The sequence below is a fragment of the Camelina sativa genome, chromosome 14 (assembly GCF_000633955.1).
Source record: "Camelina sativa cultivar DH55 chromosome 14, Cs, whole genome shotgun sequence".
NCBI classification, from domain to species: Eukaryota; Viridiplantae; Streptophyta; class Magnoliopsida; order Brassicales; family Brassicaceae; genus Camelina; species Camelina sativa.
The window spans coordinates 48150-61302 of NC_025698.1; the positions used below are offsets into that span (position 1 = coordinate 48150).

Sequence of the window (13153 nt, forward strand, 5' to 3'; positions counted from 1 at the left end):
ATAATCACTTTCCAATATTATTTTCATTACTTTAGTACATAGAATCCACTTTTAATCATACACTTTATTATACACAGATATACTCATGAGTTCATACTTTCCATTTTAATTGTTTAAAAAAAAAATAAGAATAAGAATAAGAATAACAAAATCCTCTATAGGCTGTTTTTATTTCTCTCCTTGTTAGGGAATTGGAACAGGGGGGTTTCTATTTGTAGTTTTATGAGAGCAACTGTTTTGGATATGTTGGAAAAAAAAGTTAAATTTATAAAGATGGTGGACCTGCTGAGTGCTGATAGCCTGATACTGTCTTGGTTTGCAAAGGAAATGGCCAAAAGAGAGTTTTTTTTAACCAAGAATTACGTTGGACCAAAAATAAAAAATAAAATAAAAAAAGGGGCCACCGAATCATATTGCCGAAACTTTAAAAAAAAAGTACCTCAACAATAGGAAGTTTATTAATTTATATAAAATCATATATCCAATATGTAGTAATTAAGCATGTGACTTTTATATTTTGAGCGAGGTCAAATATTTGAATAACGTTTCGTATTCAAATATTTGAGGTCAAAAATAATCCCTGCAATTATAATATCATTCTTTTATTAGTTATCTCCTAACACGTACTACTACTTTTTCAAACATTTTAATGTTTAACGTAAACTCGCATGTGTATGTATGTATGATCGAGTTGTCAAATGTCACATGTTAGGAGATAGTACTCTAGAAGTGCTAGGAGATAACTAATAAAAGAATGATATTATAATTGCAGGGATTATTTTTGTCAATCAAGAAAAGAGACGCGTCTTCTATTTATATTTCCAATTAAGTATTTATTTAGAGTATTTTTCCTTTAGATGAAGAGTTTAAATACATGCAGTAAAAGTATTGTAATCTAATTCATGACATAATGATACGAGTATATTACTCTCTTGTACGGTAAAAAAGTTATGCACATGTAAAATAAAAGTTAAAACATAATTATATATCATCATCTGAATTAAAGTTATACAATCAAAAACAACAAATATACTGAATGCGTGATACAGAGAATAGAAGGGATGAATACACCACTGAATTTAAATTGTTATAGCAACGGAAAGATTCTAGTCATTAAAATATCCCCAAAATATCTCTTTTTTAATTAAAAATTTTAGGTAGGTCAATGACATTTGAAAAAATAATTTTTGACATAATGGTGGTTTGAACTCAGGTATGGGAAAGTCCTTCCTGAAGATTTTACCATCTGCGCTACTGAAATTTTATGCAAGTAAACATAAAAACACCTATTTAATTAGTTTACCCAGGTTACAATGTGTGTGCACCGTTAAGTACAATGTGTGTGCAATTGTGATCAAATTGAAAGAACAAAAGAGCTAGCTATCACTCCAATATGATTATTAATTACATCACTATCAATTAACAATTTTAACACAGCTATGCCTCCACTGTCTCTCCCAAATATCATTCGCTCACGTAACCAAGCGTAAGTTGCTAATCAATCTTGAACAACACCACTGGTTAATTAAACTTTTTATAAATAATAAAGTGATCTTGATTTATTAATAACTATTTCTATGTCGACAACAAGATTGAGAAATGGCATAAATTCGTGAAATTGTGTCACCAAGTTATCCTGTTCCTGATCGGGTTTGCCATGGTCTTTGTTCCACTTTACTTCGTAATTGAAACTGTTATTCGCAGTAACGACGTTGGACGTGATTCGGTTTTTGTTGCTATCATTAAGTTAATCGTAAGCTTTCTTCAAGATTTTGAGCACCATCTTGTTGAACCATTTTTCATAACAGCATTTATTTACGGCATAAGCTACACCGCGTCGGCCGCATAATGTTCATTTGCTCGTTGGTATATATGGCTCGATATATTTACCGTTGTAACAGATTTTTTCACATCATTTCTTTTGATATATCACATATGGCGGAATTTTGCTATCTCTACGGGAGTTTTATGCGAGGCTATTGTTGGGAAGTATTGAAATCTCCTAGACAAAAACATGCATAATGAGATTTATGAAAATAATACTCTTAATCACAAAGACATGAAGTAGGTTGTGTTTATTTTAATTACTTTTAAGACCTTTGAATTAATCATTTAGACGAGCAGACTTTTGCTGGGATAAAAAGGACAAGCAGTCTATTTTTTTACAAAGATTTCTAATGGCATGGAATGTAACCAACTTTTAATTGTTTTTTTTTCTTCCTAAACAAACTTATTTTCTATGAGGTGACATATATGTGTAAGTGGGGTATAATGTCATTTTTGTAGGCTCTGATTGGTGACAATGTTTAAACGAGGCGGTTAGAAAATTTTGAGCGGTTGAAAAGAGAGCGGTTAATGATAGCAGATAGAAAATATGGTACGGTTGAAGAGAGCGGTTAAGTATTTAGTTTGATTGGTAACATTGTAGCGGCTGAATAGTATAAATTTTAATAAATAATAAAAAATTAAATTAATTAATTTAGTTGGAAAATGAAAAATTAGAGTAATAAATTATTTTTTANTGAGCGGGTCTCTCGATCGGCATAATCACTTTCCAATATTATTTTCATTACTTTAGTACATAGAATCCACTTTTAATCATACACTTTATTATACACAGATATACTCATGAGTTCATACTTTCCATTTTAATTGTTTAAAAAAAAAATAAGAATAAGAATAAGAATAACAAAATCCTCTATAGGCTGTTTTTATTTCTCTCCTTGTTAGGGAATTGGAACAGGGGGGTTTCTATTTGTAGTTTTATGAGAGCAACTGTTTTGGATATGTTGGAAAAAAAAGTTAAATTTATAAAGATGGTGGACCTGCTGAGTGCTGATAGCCTGATACTGTCTTGGTTTGCAAAGGAAATGGCCAAAAGAGAGTTTTTTTTAACCAAGAATTACGTTGGACCAAAAATAAAAAATAAAATAAAAAAAGGGGCCACCGAATCATATTGCCGAAACTTTAAAAAAAAAGTACCTCAACAATAGGAAGTTTATTAATTTATATAAAATCATATATCCAATATGTAGNACTACATTATGATAATAGATTATACTCGTAAAATAACATAAATTATTTAAAAATTTGTAATAAATTATAAAAATGAAATTTATTCTAAAAACTTTAAAAAAAACTAAAATCATTATCTAATTCATAATAAAAAAATATTAATATAGTTGAGAGTTTTGAAAAAAAAGGTTAAAAAATTTCCTGAAAAATATGAGTAAAATCAGATTATATTCACTACTTTTCTTTATTTTGTCACATCAAGAAACTCTATACCTAAAATCTTAAATGAATAGTTATCCTAAACCCCTAAATGAAAAGTAACCACAACCCCTAAATGAATAGTAACCCTAACCCCTAAACCCTAAATGAATAATAACCCTAACCCCTAAATGAATAGTAACCCTAAACCCTAAATAAATAGTAACCATTACCCCTAAATGAATAGTAACTCTAACCCCTAAATGATTAGTAACCCTAACCCCTAAATGAATAGTAAACCTAAACCCTAAATGAATATTAACCCTAACCCCTAAACCCTAAATGAATAGTAACCCTAACCCCTAAACCCTAAATGCATAGTAACCCTATACCCTAAATAAATAGTAACCCTAACCCCTAAATGAATGGTAACCCTAAACCCTAAATGAATATTAACCCTAGACCCTAAATGAATAGTAACCATAAACCCTAAATGAATAGTAACCCTAACCCCTAAATGAATAGTAACCCTAAACCCTGAATGAATAGTAACCTTATACCCTAAATGAATAGTAACCCTAAACCCTAAATGAATATGAACCCTATACCCTAAACGAATAGTAACCCTATACCCTAACTGAATAGTAACCCTAACCCTAAATGAATAGTGACCCAACCAATAAATAAATAGTAACCCTAACCCCTAAATGAATAGTAACCCTATAGCCTAAATGTATAGTGAATCTAGCCCCTAAATGAATAGTAACCCTAACCCCTAAATAAATAGTAACCCTAACCCCTAAATAAATAGTAACCCTAACCTCTAAATGAAGAATAACCTAACCCCTAAACACTAAATGAATAGTAACCCTATACCCTAAATGAATTGTGACCCTAACCCCTAAATGAATGGTAACCCTAACCCTAAATGAATAGTAACACTAACCCCCTTAATGAATAGTAACCCTAATTCTTAAATGAATAGTATCCCTAATCCCTAAATCGTAATGAATAGTAACTCTAACCCCTAAATAAATAGTAACCTTAATTCCTAATTGAATAGTAACCCTATACCCTAACCCATCAATGAATAGTAACCCTAACCCATCAATGAATAGTAACCCTAACCCCTAAATGAAAAGTAATCCTATACCCTATACCCTAAATGAATGGTAACCTTATAACCTAAACCCTAAGTGAATGTTAACCCTATACTATAATTCCCAAATGAATGGTAACCTTATACCTTATATAAATAGTAACCCTAAATCCTAAATAAATGGTAACCCTATACCCTAACCCCTAAATGAATGGTAACCTTATACCCTAAATGAATGGTAACCTTATAACCTAAACCCTAAGTGAATGGTAATCCTATACTATAATTCCCAAATGAATGGTAACCTTATACCTTATATAAATAGTAACCCTGAATCCTAAATGAATGGTAGCCCTATACCCTAACCCCTAAATGAATGGTAACCTTATACCATAATTACTAAATGAATAGTAATCCGAAATCCTAACACCTAAATGAATAGTAATCTTATTTCTTAAATGAAAAGGTTACATAGACCCTAAACCCTTTGGGTAGAAAATGTTACGATCCATTATTAGTGTAAACTGTAGGATAGTGTAAGACTATTTTCTTTTTTGCAGCTATGTGAGACTATTTTTTTAACTAAAAATTTGACATTTAAAGGTACAGTTATTTGTTAATTTTTTTTGTTTATTGTAAAATTATATATTTGTATTTGATTATTAATTGTAGGATTTAGCCCAGAGTTTACCGCAAGAATTAATTTGTTTTTACATGATCGTAATTTAATTTATTTTATTAGATATACGAATACATCTACTATTCTAATATTGATAACATTAGCCAAATAATGAAATGATGAAATTACCTGTTTAACACCATGTTAATAGTTTGGTTGACAAAAAAAAACCATGTTAATGATAATTAAAATTTATATTATTGTTAAGCCAAATTCTTTTCATCTTATAATTCTGGTGATATTTTAACATTTTATGAATATAAGTATTCATTATATGGGCCATATTGTATATTCTAAAACTAAATGAATAGTAATCCTAAAGAAATAGTAACCCAACCCCTAAAAGAAAGGTAATCCTAAATGATAAAAAACCCTATACCTAAAATCTTAAATGAATAGTTATCCTAAACCCTTAAATGAATAGTAATCCTAACCCCTAAACCCTAAATGAATAGAAACCCTAACCCTTAAATGAATAGTAACCCTAACCCCTAAACCCTAAATGAATAGTAACTCGATATCCTAAATGAATAGTAACTCTATACCCTAAATCAATAGTAACCCTAAACTCTAAATGAATAGTAACCCTATACCCTAAATGAATAGTAACACTAACCCCTAAATGAATAGTAAGCCTAACCCCGAAATGAATAGTAACCTTATACCCTAAATAAAAAGTAACCCTAAACCCTAAACCCTAAATGAATAGTGACCCAACCCCTAAATGAATAGTAACCCCTAACCCCCAAATGAATAGTAACCCTAACCCCTAAACCCTAAATGAATAATAACCCTAACCCCTAAATGAATAGTAACCCTAACCCCTAAACCTTAAATATATAGTAACCCTAACCCCTAAATAAATAGTAACCCTAACCCCTAAATGAATAGTTACCCTAAACCCTAAACCCTAAATGAATAGTAACCCTAACACCTAAATGAATAGTAACCCTAAACCGTAAATAATAATAACCCTATACCCTAAATAAATAGTAACCCTAAACCCTAAATGAATAGTAACCCTATACCCTAAATGAATAGTAACCCTATGCCCTAAATGAATAGTAACCCTAACCCCTAAATGAATAGTGACCCAACCCCTAAATAAATAGTAACCCTAACCCCCAAATGAATAGGAACCCTATACCCTAAATGAATAGTGACCCTAACCGCTAAATGAATGGTAACCCTAACCCTAAAGGAATAGTGACTCTAACCCCAAATGAATAGTAACCCTAACCCTAAATGAATAGGAACCCTAACCCTTAGATGAATAGTAACCCTAACCCTAAATGAATAGTAACCCTAACCCCTAAATAAATAGTAACCCTAACCCCTAAATGAAGAATAACCTAACCCCTAAACCCTTAATGAATAGTAACCCTATACCCTAAATGAATAGTGACCCTAACCCCTAAATGAATGGTAACCCTAACCCTAAATGAATAGTAACACTAACCCCCTAAATGAATAGTAACCCTAATTCCTAAATGAATAGTAACCCTAACCCCTAAACCGTAATGAATAGTAACCCTAACCCTAAATGAATAGTAATCTTAATTCCTAATTGAATAGTAACCCTAACCCCTAAATGAATAGTAACCCTAACCCATCAATGAATAGTAACCCTAACCCCTAGATGAATGGTAACCCTAAACCCTAAATGAAAAGTAATCCTATACCCTATACCCTAAATGAATGGTAACCTTATAACCTAAACCCTAAGTGAATGGTAACCCTATACTATAATTCCCAAATGAGTGGTAACCTTATACCTTATATAAATAGTAACCCTAAATCCTAAATGAATGGTAACACTGTACCCTAACCCCTAAATGAATGGTAACATTATACCCTAAATGAATGGTAACCTTATAACCTAAACCCTAAGTGAATGGTAACCCTATACTATAATTCCCAAATGAATGGTAACCTTATACTTTATATAAATAGTAATTCTAAATGAATGGTAACCCTATACCCTAACCCCTAAATGAATGTTAACCTTATACCATAACCCCTAAATGAATAGTAACCCAAAATCCTAACCCCTAAATAAATAGTAACCCTATTCCTGAAATGAAAAGGTTATATAGACCCTAAACCCTTTGGGTAGAAAAGTTTAGGATCCATTATTAGTGTAAACTGTAGTATAGTGCAAGACTATTTTTTTTTTTTGCAGCTATGTGAGACTATTTTTTTAACTAAATATTTGACATTTGAAGGTATAGTTATTTGTTAATTTTTTTTGTTTATTGTAAGATTATATATTTGTATTTGATCATTAATTGTAGGATTTAGCCTGGAGTTTACCGCAAGAATTAATTTGTTTTTACATGATCCTAATTTAATTTATTTGATTAGATATATGAATACATCTACTATTCTAATATTGATAATATTAGCCAAATAATAAAATGATGAAATTACCTGTTTAACACCATGTTAATAGTTTGGTTGACAAAAAAAACCATGTTAATGATAATTAAAATTTATATTATTGTTAAGCCAAATTCTTTTCATCTTATAATTCTGGTGATATTTTAACTTTTTATGAATATAAGTATTCATTATATATTAAAATAGTAAAGTATAAAATAATCAATATCGGATATAAAACTGTTGAAATCTAAATTAGACTGGATACAAACTTTTATTTTTGATTCACTATTTTAATCTTTTTTTTTTTGGCTTAATGTATTGTTACGGCAAATTTAAGATTTATATTTTCCTTTTCTTCCGTCCCTCCCATTTTATTAAGATGAACTGAAAAGCAAACATAAAAAAATGAACAAACACAAATGATAGGTAATCTCTTTTGCTAAAAGAGTCAGTAAAGGTCTTTTTTTTTTTCTTTGTGGAAAAAAAAAAGTAATCTCTTTTCAAATACTTATAGCACTATGTGTGTCCTGTGTGAATGGTATACTTGAGTCTCTTATTTATACATGTGGTTACGTTTTTTTGTTAAAGACATGTGGTTAAGTTATTTAGTAGTAGTAACGAATAACATGAAAACTTAATGTAAGTGAAACAGCTTCTTGTGACACATAGAAATCTTCATATTGTATAGTTACCATTCATATATACCCCTATCTTCTCTTAGGCTCTGTATTATTCCTTGGAACATAAGATATATATTTTTCCTTCTCTTCTTGAATCACACTCCCTATAACTTCAACAGAGCTGCACACACACAAGTAAAATCCTTCGGGTAGAGTGATTTAAGATCCATTATTATTAGTGTAAAATTCGGATTCAATTATATTTTTGATTATTTTTCGGTTTCATACCAAGTAGTATCCGACAGAGTACCGGGGAGTCCACCGGGGCGGTCAACAGAGAGATATAATAGATTTCGTCATTTTCAAAGTACCAATTTGGCCCTCCAATTCACTACTTTAAGTAAAAAGAAGGAAACAAACATAGCGCCACTGTTGAAGGATATTTTAGTCATTTACGGAGAGGACGGCGATCCAAATCTGCTTCACTGAAGCTCTCATTTTTTTTTTTTTTTTTTTTTTTTTTNTTTTTGGCCTCGTCTCCTTCTTCCTTCTTCCCCTTTCTTTCTTTCTTTCTTGGTAGATGTTCACTGAGTCGACGAGACGATACGACTCACCGCCAGCCCTGATAAGACGTTTGCTTTTGGTTCGATCGAAACAGACTTTGTTCTTCTCTCTCTTGCTGGCTAGTGGCTACATACATACATACATACTCAGAAGGAGGCGATAGATCTGAGGAGGAATTAGCGGGGTTGGGAGTGTGATTCGTAATGGCTTCTACGGAAGTCGATTCCCGCTTAGCTCGAGTAGTGATCCCAGCTCTGGACAAGGTCATTAAGAACGCCTCCTGGCGTAAGCACTCCAAGCTCGCTCACGAGTGCAAATCCGTCATCGAGCGCCTCAGATCTCCTGATAATTCTTCTCCTCTCGCCGACTCTGATTCTGGATCTTCCCTTCCCGGTCCCCTTCACGACGGGGGAGCCGCCGAGTACTCTCTCGCCGAGTCCGAGATCATCCTCAGCCCTCTCATTAACGCCTCCTCCACCGCCGTTCTCAAGATTGTCGATCCGGCCGTCGATTGCATCCAGAAGCTTATTGCTCATGGCTATGTTCGCGGTGAGGCCGATCCCACCGGCGGACCTGAGGCGCTACTCCTTTCCAAGCTCATTGAAACCATCTGCAAGTGTCACGAGCTCGACGATGAAGGACTCGAGTTACTCCTCCTCAAGACGCTCTTAACTGCGGTTACTTCTATTTCCCTCAGGATCCATGGAGACTCTCTGCTGCAGATCGTCAGGACTTGTTATGGCATCTACTTGGGTAGCAGAAACGTCGTTAATCAGGCCACCGCTAAGGCCTCGCTCGTCCAGATGTCTGTTATCGTCTTCAGAAGAATGGAGGCCGATTCGTCTACTGTCCCCATTCAGCCCATCGTCGTCGCCGAGCTTATGGAGCCCATGGACAAATCTGAATCTGACCCATCCACCACGCAGTCCGTTCAAGGTTTCATCACCAAAATTATGCAGGATATCGACGGAGTCTTCAATTCAGCTAACGCCAAGGGCACCTTCGGCGGCCATGATGGAGCCTTCGAGTCTTCTTTGCCCGGGACTGCGAACCCGACGGATCTGTTGGATTCTACTGATAAGGATATGTTGGATGCCAAGTACTGGGAGATCAGCATGTATAAGTCGGCTCTCGAAGGAAGAAAAGGGGAGCTGGCCGATGGGGAAGTGGAGAAAGACGATGATTCTGAGGTTCAGATTGGGAATAAGCTGAGAAGAGACGCCTTCTTGGTTTTCAGGGCACTTTGCAAGCTGTCCATGAAGACGCCTCCAAAGGAAGATCCTGAGTTGATGAGAGGGAAGATTGTGGCTCTCGAGCTATTGAAGATTCTCCTCGAGAATGCTGGTGCTGTCTTTAGAACCAGCGATAGGTTTGCTTCGCTTATCTTCTTGCATTTTTATAAGCCACATTAGGTAGTTTGTTATTCTTGATAGTTGCTTTGCGCAGAATGTTATTTAGTTGTTGGTGTTATTTTCTGAAAATCTAGTATCAATTCATTATGAAACAGGTTCTTAGGCGCCATCAAGCAGTATCTGTGTCTCTCCTTGTTGAAGAACAGTGCTTCAAATCTTATGATCATTTTCCAGCTTTCCTGCTCGATTTTACTTAGCTTGGTTTCAAGATTTCGTGCTGGGCTGAAGGCAGAGATTGGGGTGTTCTTCCCTATGATTGTTCTAAGAGTGTTAGAGAATGTTGCTCAACCTGATTTTCAACAGAAGATGATAGTGCTTCGGTTCCTGGACAAGCTCTGCATTGATTCACAGATTTTGGTAGATATCTTTATCAACTATGATTGTGATGTCAACTCATCCAATATATTTGAGAGGTATGAATTGATGTGGTATTTTTGGCTTATCTATGTCTTTATGTCCTGAATCTGTTTATTTTTTTTTTGTTGTATTAGTGTGAACTATCTATGACATTTATTTCCGTGTTTGTTTTCTATACCTTGTTTTTAGGATGGTGAATGGTCTCCTTAAGACTGCTCAAGGAGTGCCTCCTGGTACAGTCACTACCTTGTTGCCACCTCAGGAAGCAGCCATGAAGCTTGAAGCCATGAAATGCTTAGTTGCTGTTTTAAGGTCTATGGGAGTATGGGTGAATAAGCAGTTGCGTCTTCCGGATCCTTATTCTGCAAAATTGCTAGAAATTGATGATAGAAATCTTGAAGAAGGAAGTCATCCGGTGGAAAATGGTAAGGGGGATGGAGGCCATGGGGGTTTTGAAAGATCAGAATCCCAGTCTGAATTGTCCAGTGGGACTTCTGATGCCTTAGCAATAGAGCAACGCCGAGCTTACAAGCTCGAACTTCAGGTAAAAGTATTAAGTTACCTAAAGTTTCATTCGGCGCTCATTGACTTTTGCCTCAGCCTGTCAGCTAAAACCTGATTTGGTTTTATTGATGGCAGGAAGGTATTTCTATTTTCAACCAGAAACCTAAGAAAGGCATTGAATTTCTAATCAAGGCAAACAAGGTGGGGGACTCACCAGAGGAAATAGCAGCTTTTCTCAAAGATGCATCCGGGTTAAACAAGACTTTGGTAGGGGATTATTTGGGGGAAAGGGAGGACCTATCTCTTAAAGTGATGCATGCATATGTGGATTCTTTCGAATTTCAAGGCATGGAATTTGATGAGGCAATTCGAGCCTTTCTCCGGGGATTTAGGCTGCCAGGGGAAGCCCAGAAAATTGATCGTATCATGGAAAAGTTTGCTGAGCGTTACTGTAAATGTAATCCAAAGGCTTTTTCTAGCGCTGATACGGCATATGTCCTCGCTTACTCTGTCATATTGCTCAACACGGATGCACATAACCCTATGGTGAAGAGCAAGGTACATATTTAAATCCCTCTTGAGGGATATCCTACTCCAAGCTTGTTTTAAAGCTTGTGTAATGTTCAAACAAGTTAACTCATTATTAATTTTTCAATTACAACTTGCAGATGACAGCTGATGGTTTTATTAGAAATAATCGTGGTATAGATGATGGAAAAGATTTGCCTGAGGAATATCTACGTGCATTGTATGAAAGGATATCTAGAAATGAGATAAAGATGAAGGACGATGGTTTGGGTCCGCAACAGAAGCAGCCGACAAACCCAAGTAGATTACTTGGCTTAGATACTATCTTAAATATTGTTGTTCCTAGGCGTGGTGATGATATGTACATGGAGACCAGTGATGATCTTATTAGGCATATGCAAGAGAGGTTTAAAGAAAAAGCTCGCAAATCTGAGTAAGAAGCTTCCTCTATTGTGCATTTTTATTTTGCACACTCTTGTGCGGTGGTCTGCTTCACCCATGTTGGTTCTGTTTTCATTTTTTTCCTCTTTTGGGCATCTTCAAACTTATGTTCTGATAGTCAATTCTTTGGGAGTTAGTGGTTGGTCAGGTCATTACTGCTGGCTTCTGGTCTTATTGTTATTTCTATTTTGCTATTTAGCTATGATTTTTATATGTGGAAGTACCTGAAAAAGTGTATGTCGTGGTTTCTAATTTTTGTTTTCCACTGTAGGTCAGTTTATTATGCAGCCTCGGATGTGGTTATACTCAGATTTATGGTTGAGGTGTGTTGGGCTCCTATGTTGGCAGCTTTCAGTGTTCCACTTGACCAAAGTGATGATGCAGTCATTACAACATTATGTCTGGAGGGTTTCCACCATGCCATCCATGTCACTTCTGTAATGTCCTTAAAAACGCACAGAGATGCCTTTGTGACTTCGCTAGCAAAATTTACTTCCCTCCACTCTCCTGCTGATATCAAGCAAAAAAACATTGAAGCCATTAAGGTTTGTATTTTTGTTTCTCAACTTCCTACCTTTATATTCAAGGTACAAAACGAGATAGGGGGAATCTCATTTAGTCTTATGTTTCATTCTATGCTGGACTAGCATTGACAATTTTGCGTCTGAAAATCTTGGGGAAAAAATAATTTCATGTTTTTTTTGGCACTTTTCTCATTTCTAGGAAATGATAATTGAATTAGCTGTTTCTTTCGAAGTGAGTTGGGTTAACTTGCATCACATCCAAACATGGTTAATCTTGAAAACACCAATGGATGATAAGAAATGGCTTCGATTGATTAAGTTTGTTTTGTCTGTATACTGATAGGCAATAGTAAAACTGGCGGAGGAAGAAGGTAACTATCTACAAGATGCTTGGGAGCATATATTGACTTGTGTTTCACGGTTTGAGCATCTTCATCTCTTGGGGGAAGGAGCGCCTCCTGATGCCACTTTCTTTGCATTTCCGCAAACGGAGTCAGGAAACTCTCCACTGGCTAAGCCAAATTCCGCACCTGCAGTTAAAGAAAGAGCACCTGGAAAACATCAGTATGCTGCATCTGCTGTGATAAGGGGTTCCTACGATGGTTCCGGTGTTGCTGGCAAGGCTTCTAATACAGTGACAACTGAACAGATGAACAACCTGATATCTAATCTGAACTTGCTAGAACAAGTTGGAGACATGAGTCGGATATTTACTCGTAGTCAAAGATTGAACAGTGAAGCCATAATTGACTTTGTTAAAGCCCTCTGCAAAGTTTCCATGGATGAGTTACGATCTCCATCTGATCCACGGGTCTTCAGCCTAACAAAGA

The 13153-nt window shown here is 35.0% G+C and overlaps 1 protein-coding gene across 1 annotated transcript in view; it reads left to right on the forward strand.

The window, feature by feature from the left end:
• Nucleotides 8516–13153, forward strand: part of LOC104743092 (brefeldin A-inhibited guanine nucleotide-exchange protein 3-like) — a 7225-nt gene continuing 2587 nt past the window's right edge. Inside the window, exons 1-7 of the mRNA XM_019235393.1 lie at nucleotides 8516–9926; nucleotides 10065–10382; nucleotides 10516–10870; nucleotides 10966–11388; nucleotides 11499–11791; nucleotides 12071–12344; nucleotides 12667–13147. Coding sequence (XP_019090938.1) covers nucleotides 8761–9926; nucleotides 10065–10382; nucleotides 10516–10870; nucleotides 10966–11388; nucleotides 11499–11791; nucleotides 12071–12344; nucleotides 12667–13147 — 3310 coding nt within the window. The 5' untranslated portion in view covers nucleotides 8516–8760. The remainder of the gene's footprint in view (nucleotides 9927–10064; nucleotides 10383–10515; nucleotides 10871–10965; nucleotides 11389–11498; nucleotides 11792–12070; nucleotides 12345–12666; nucleotides 13148–13153) is intronic.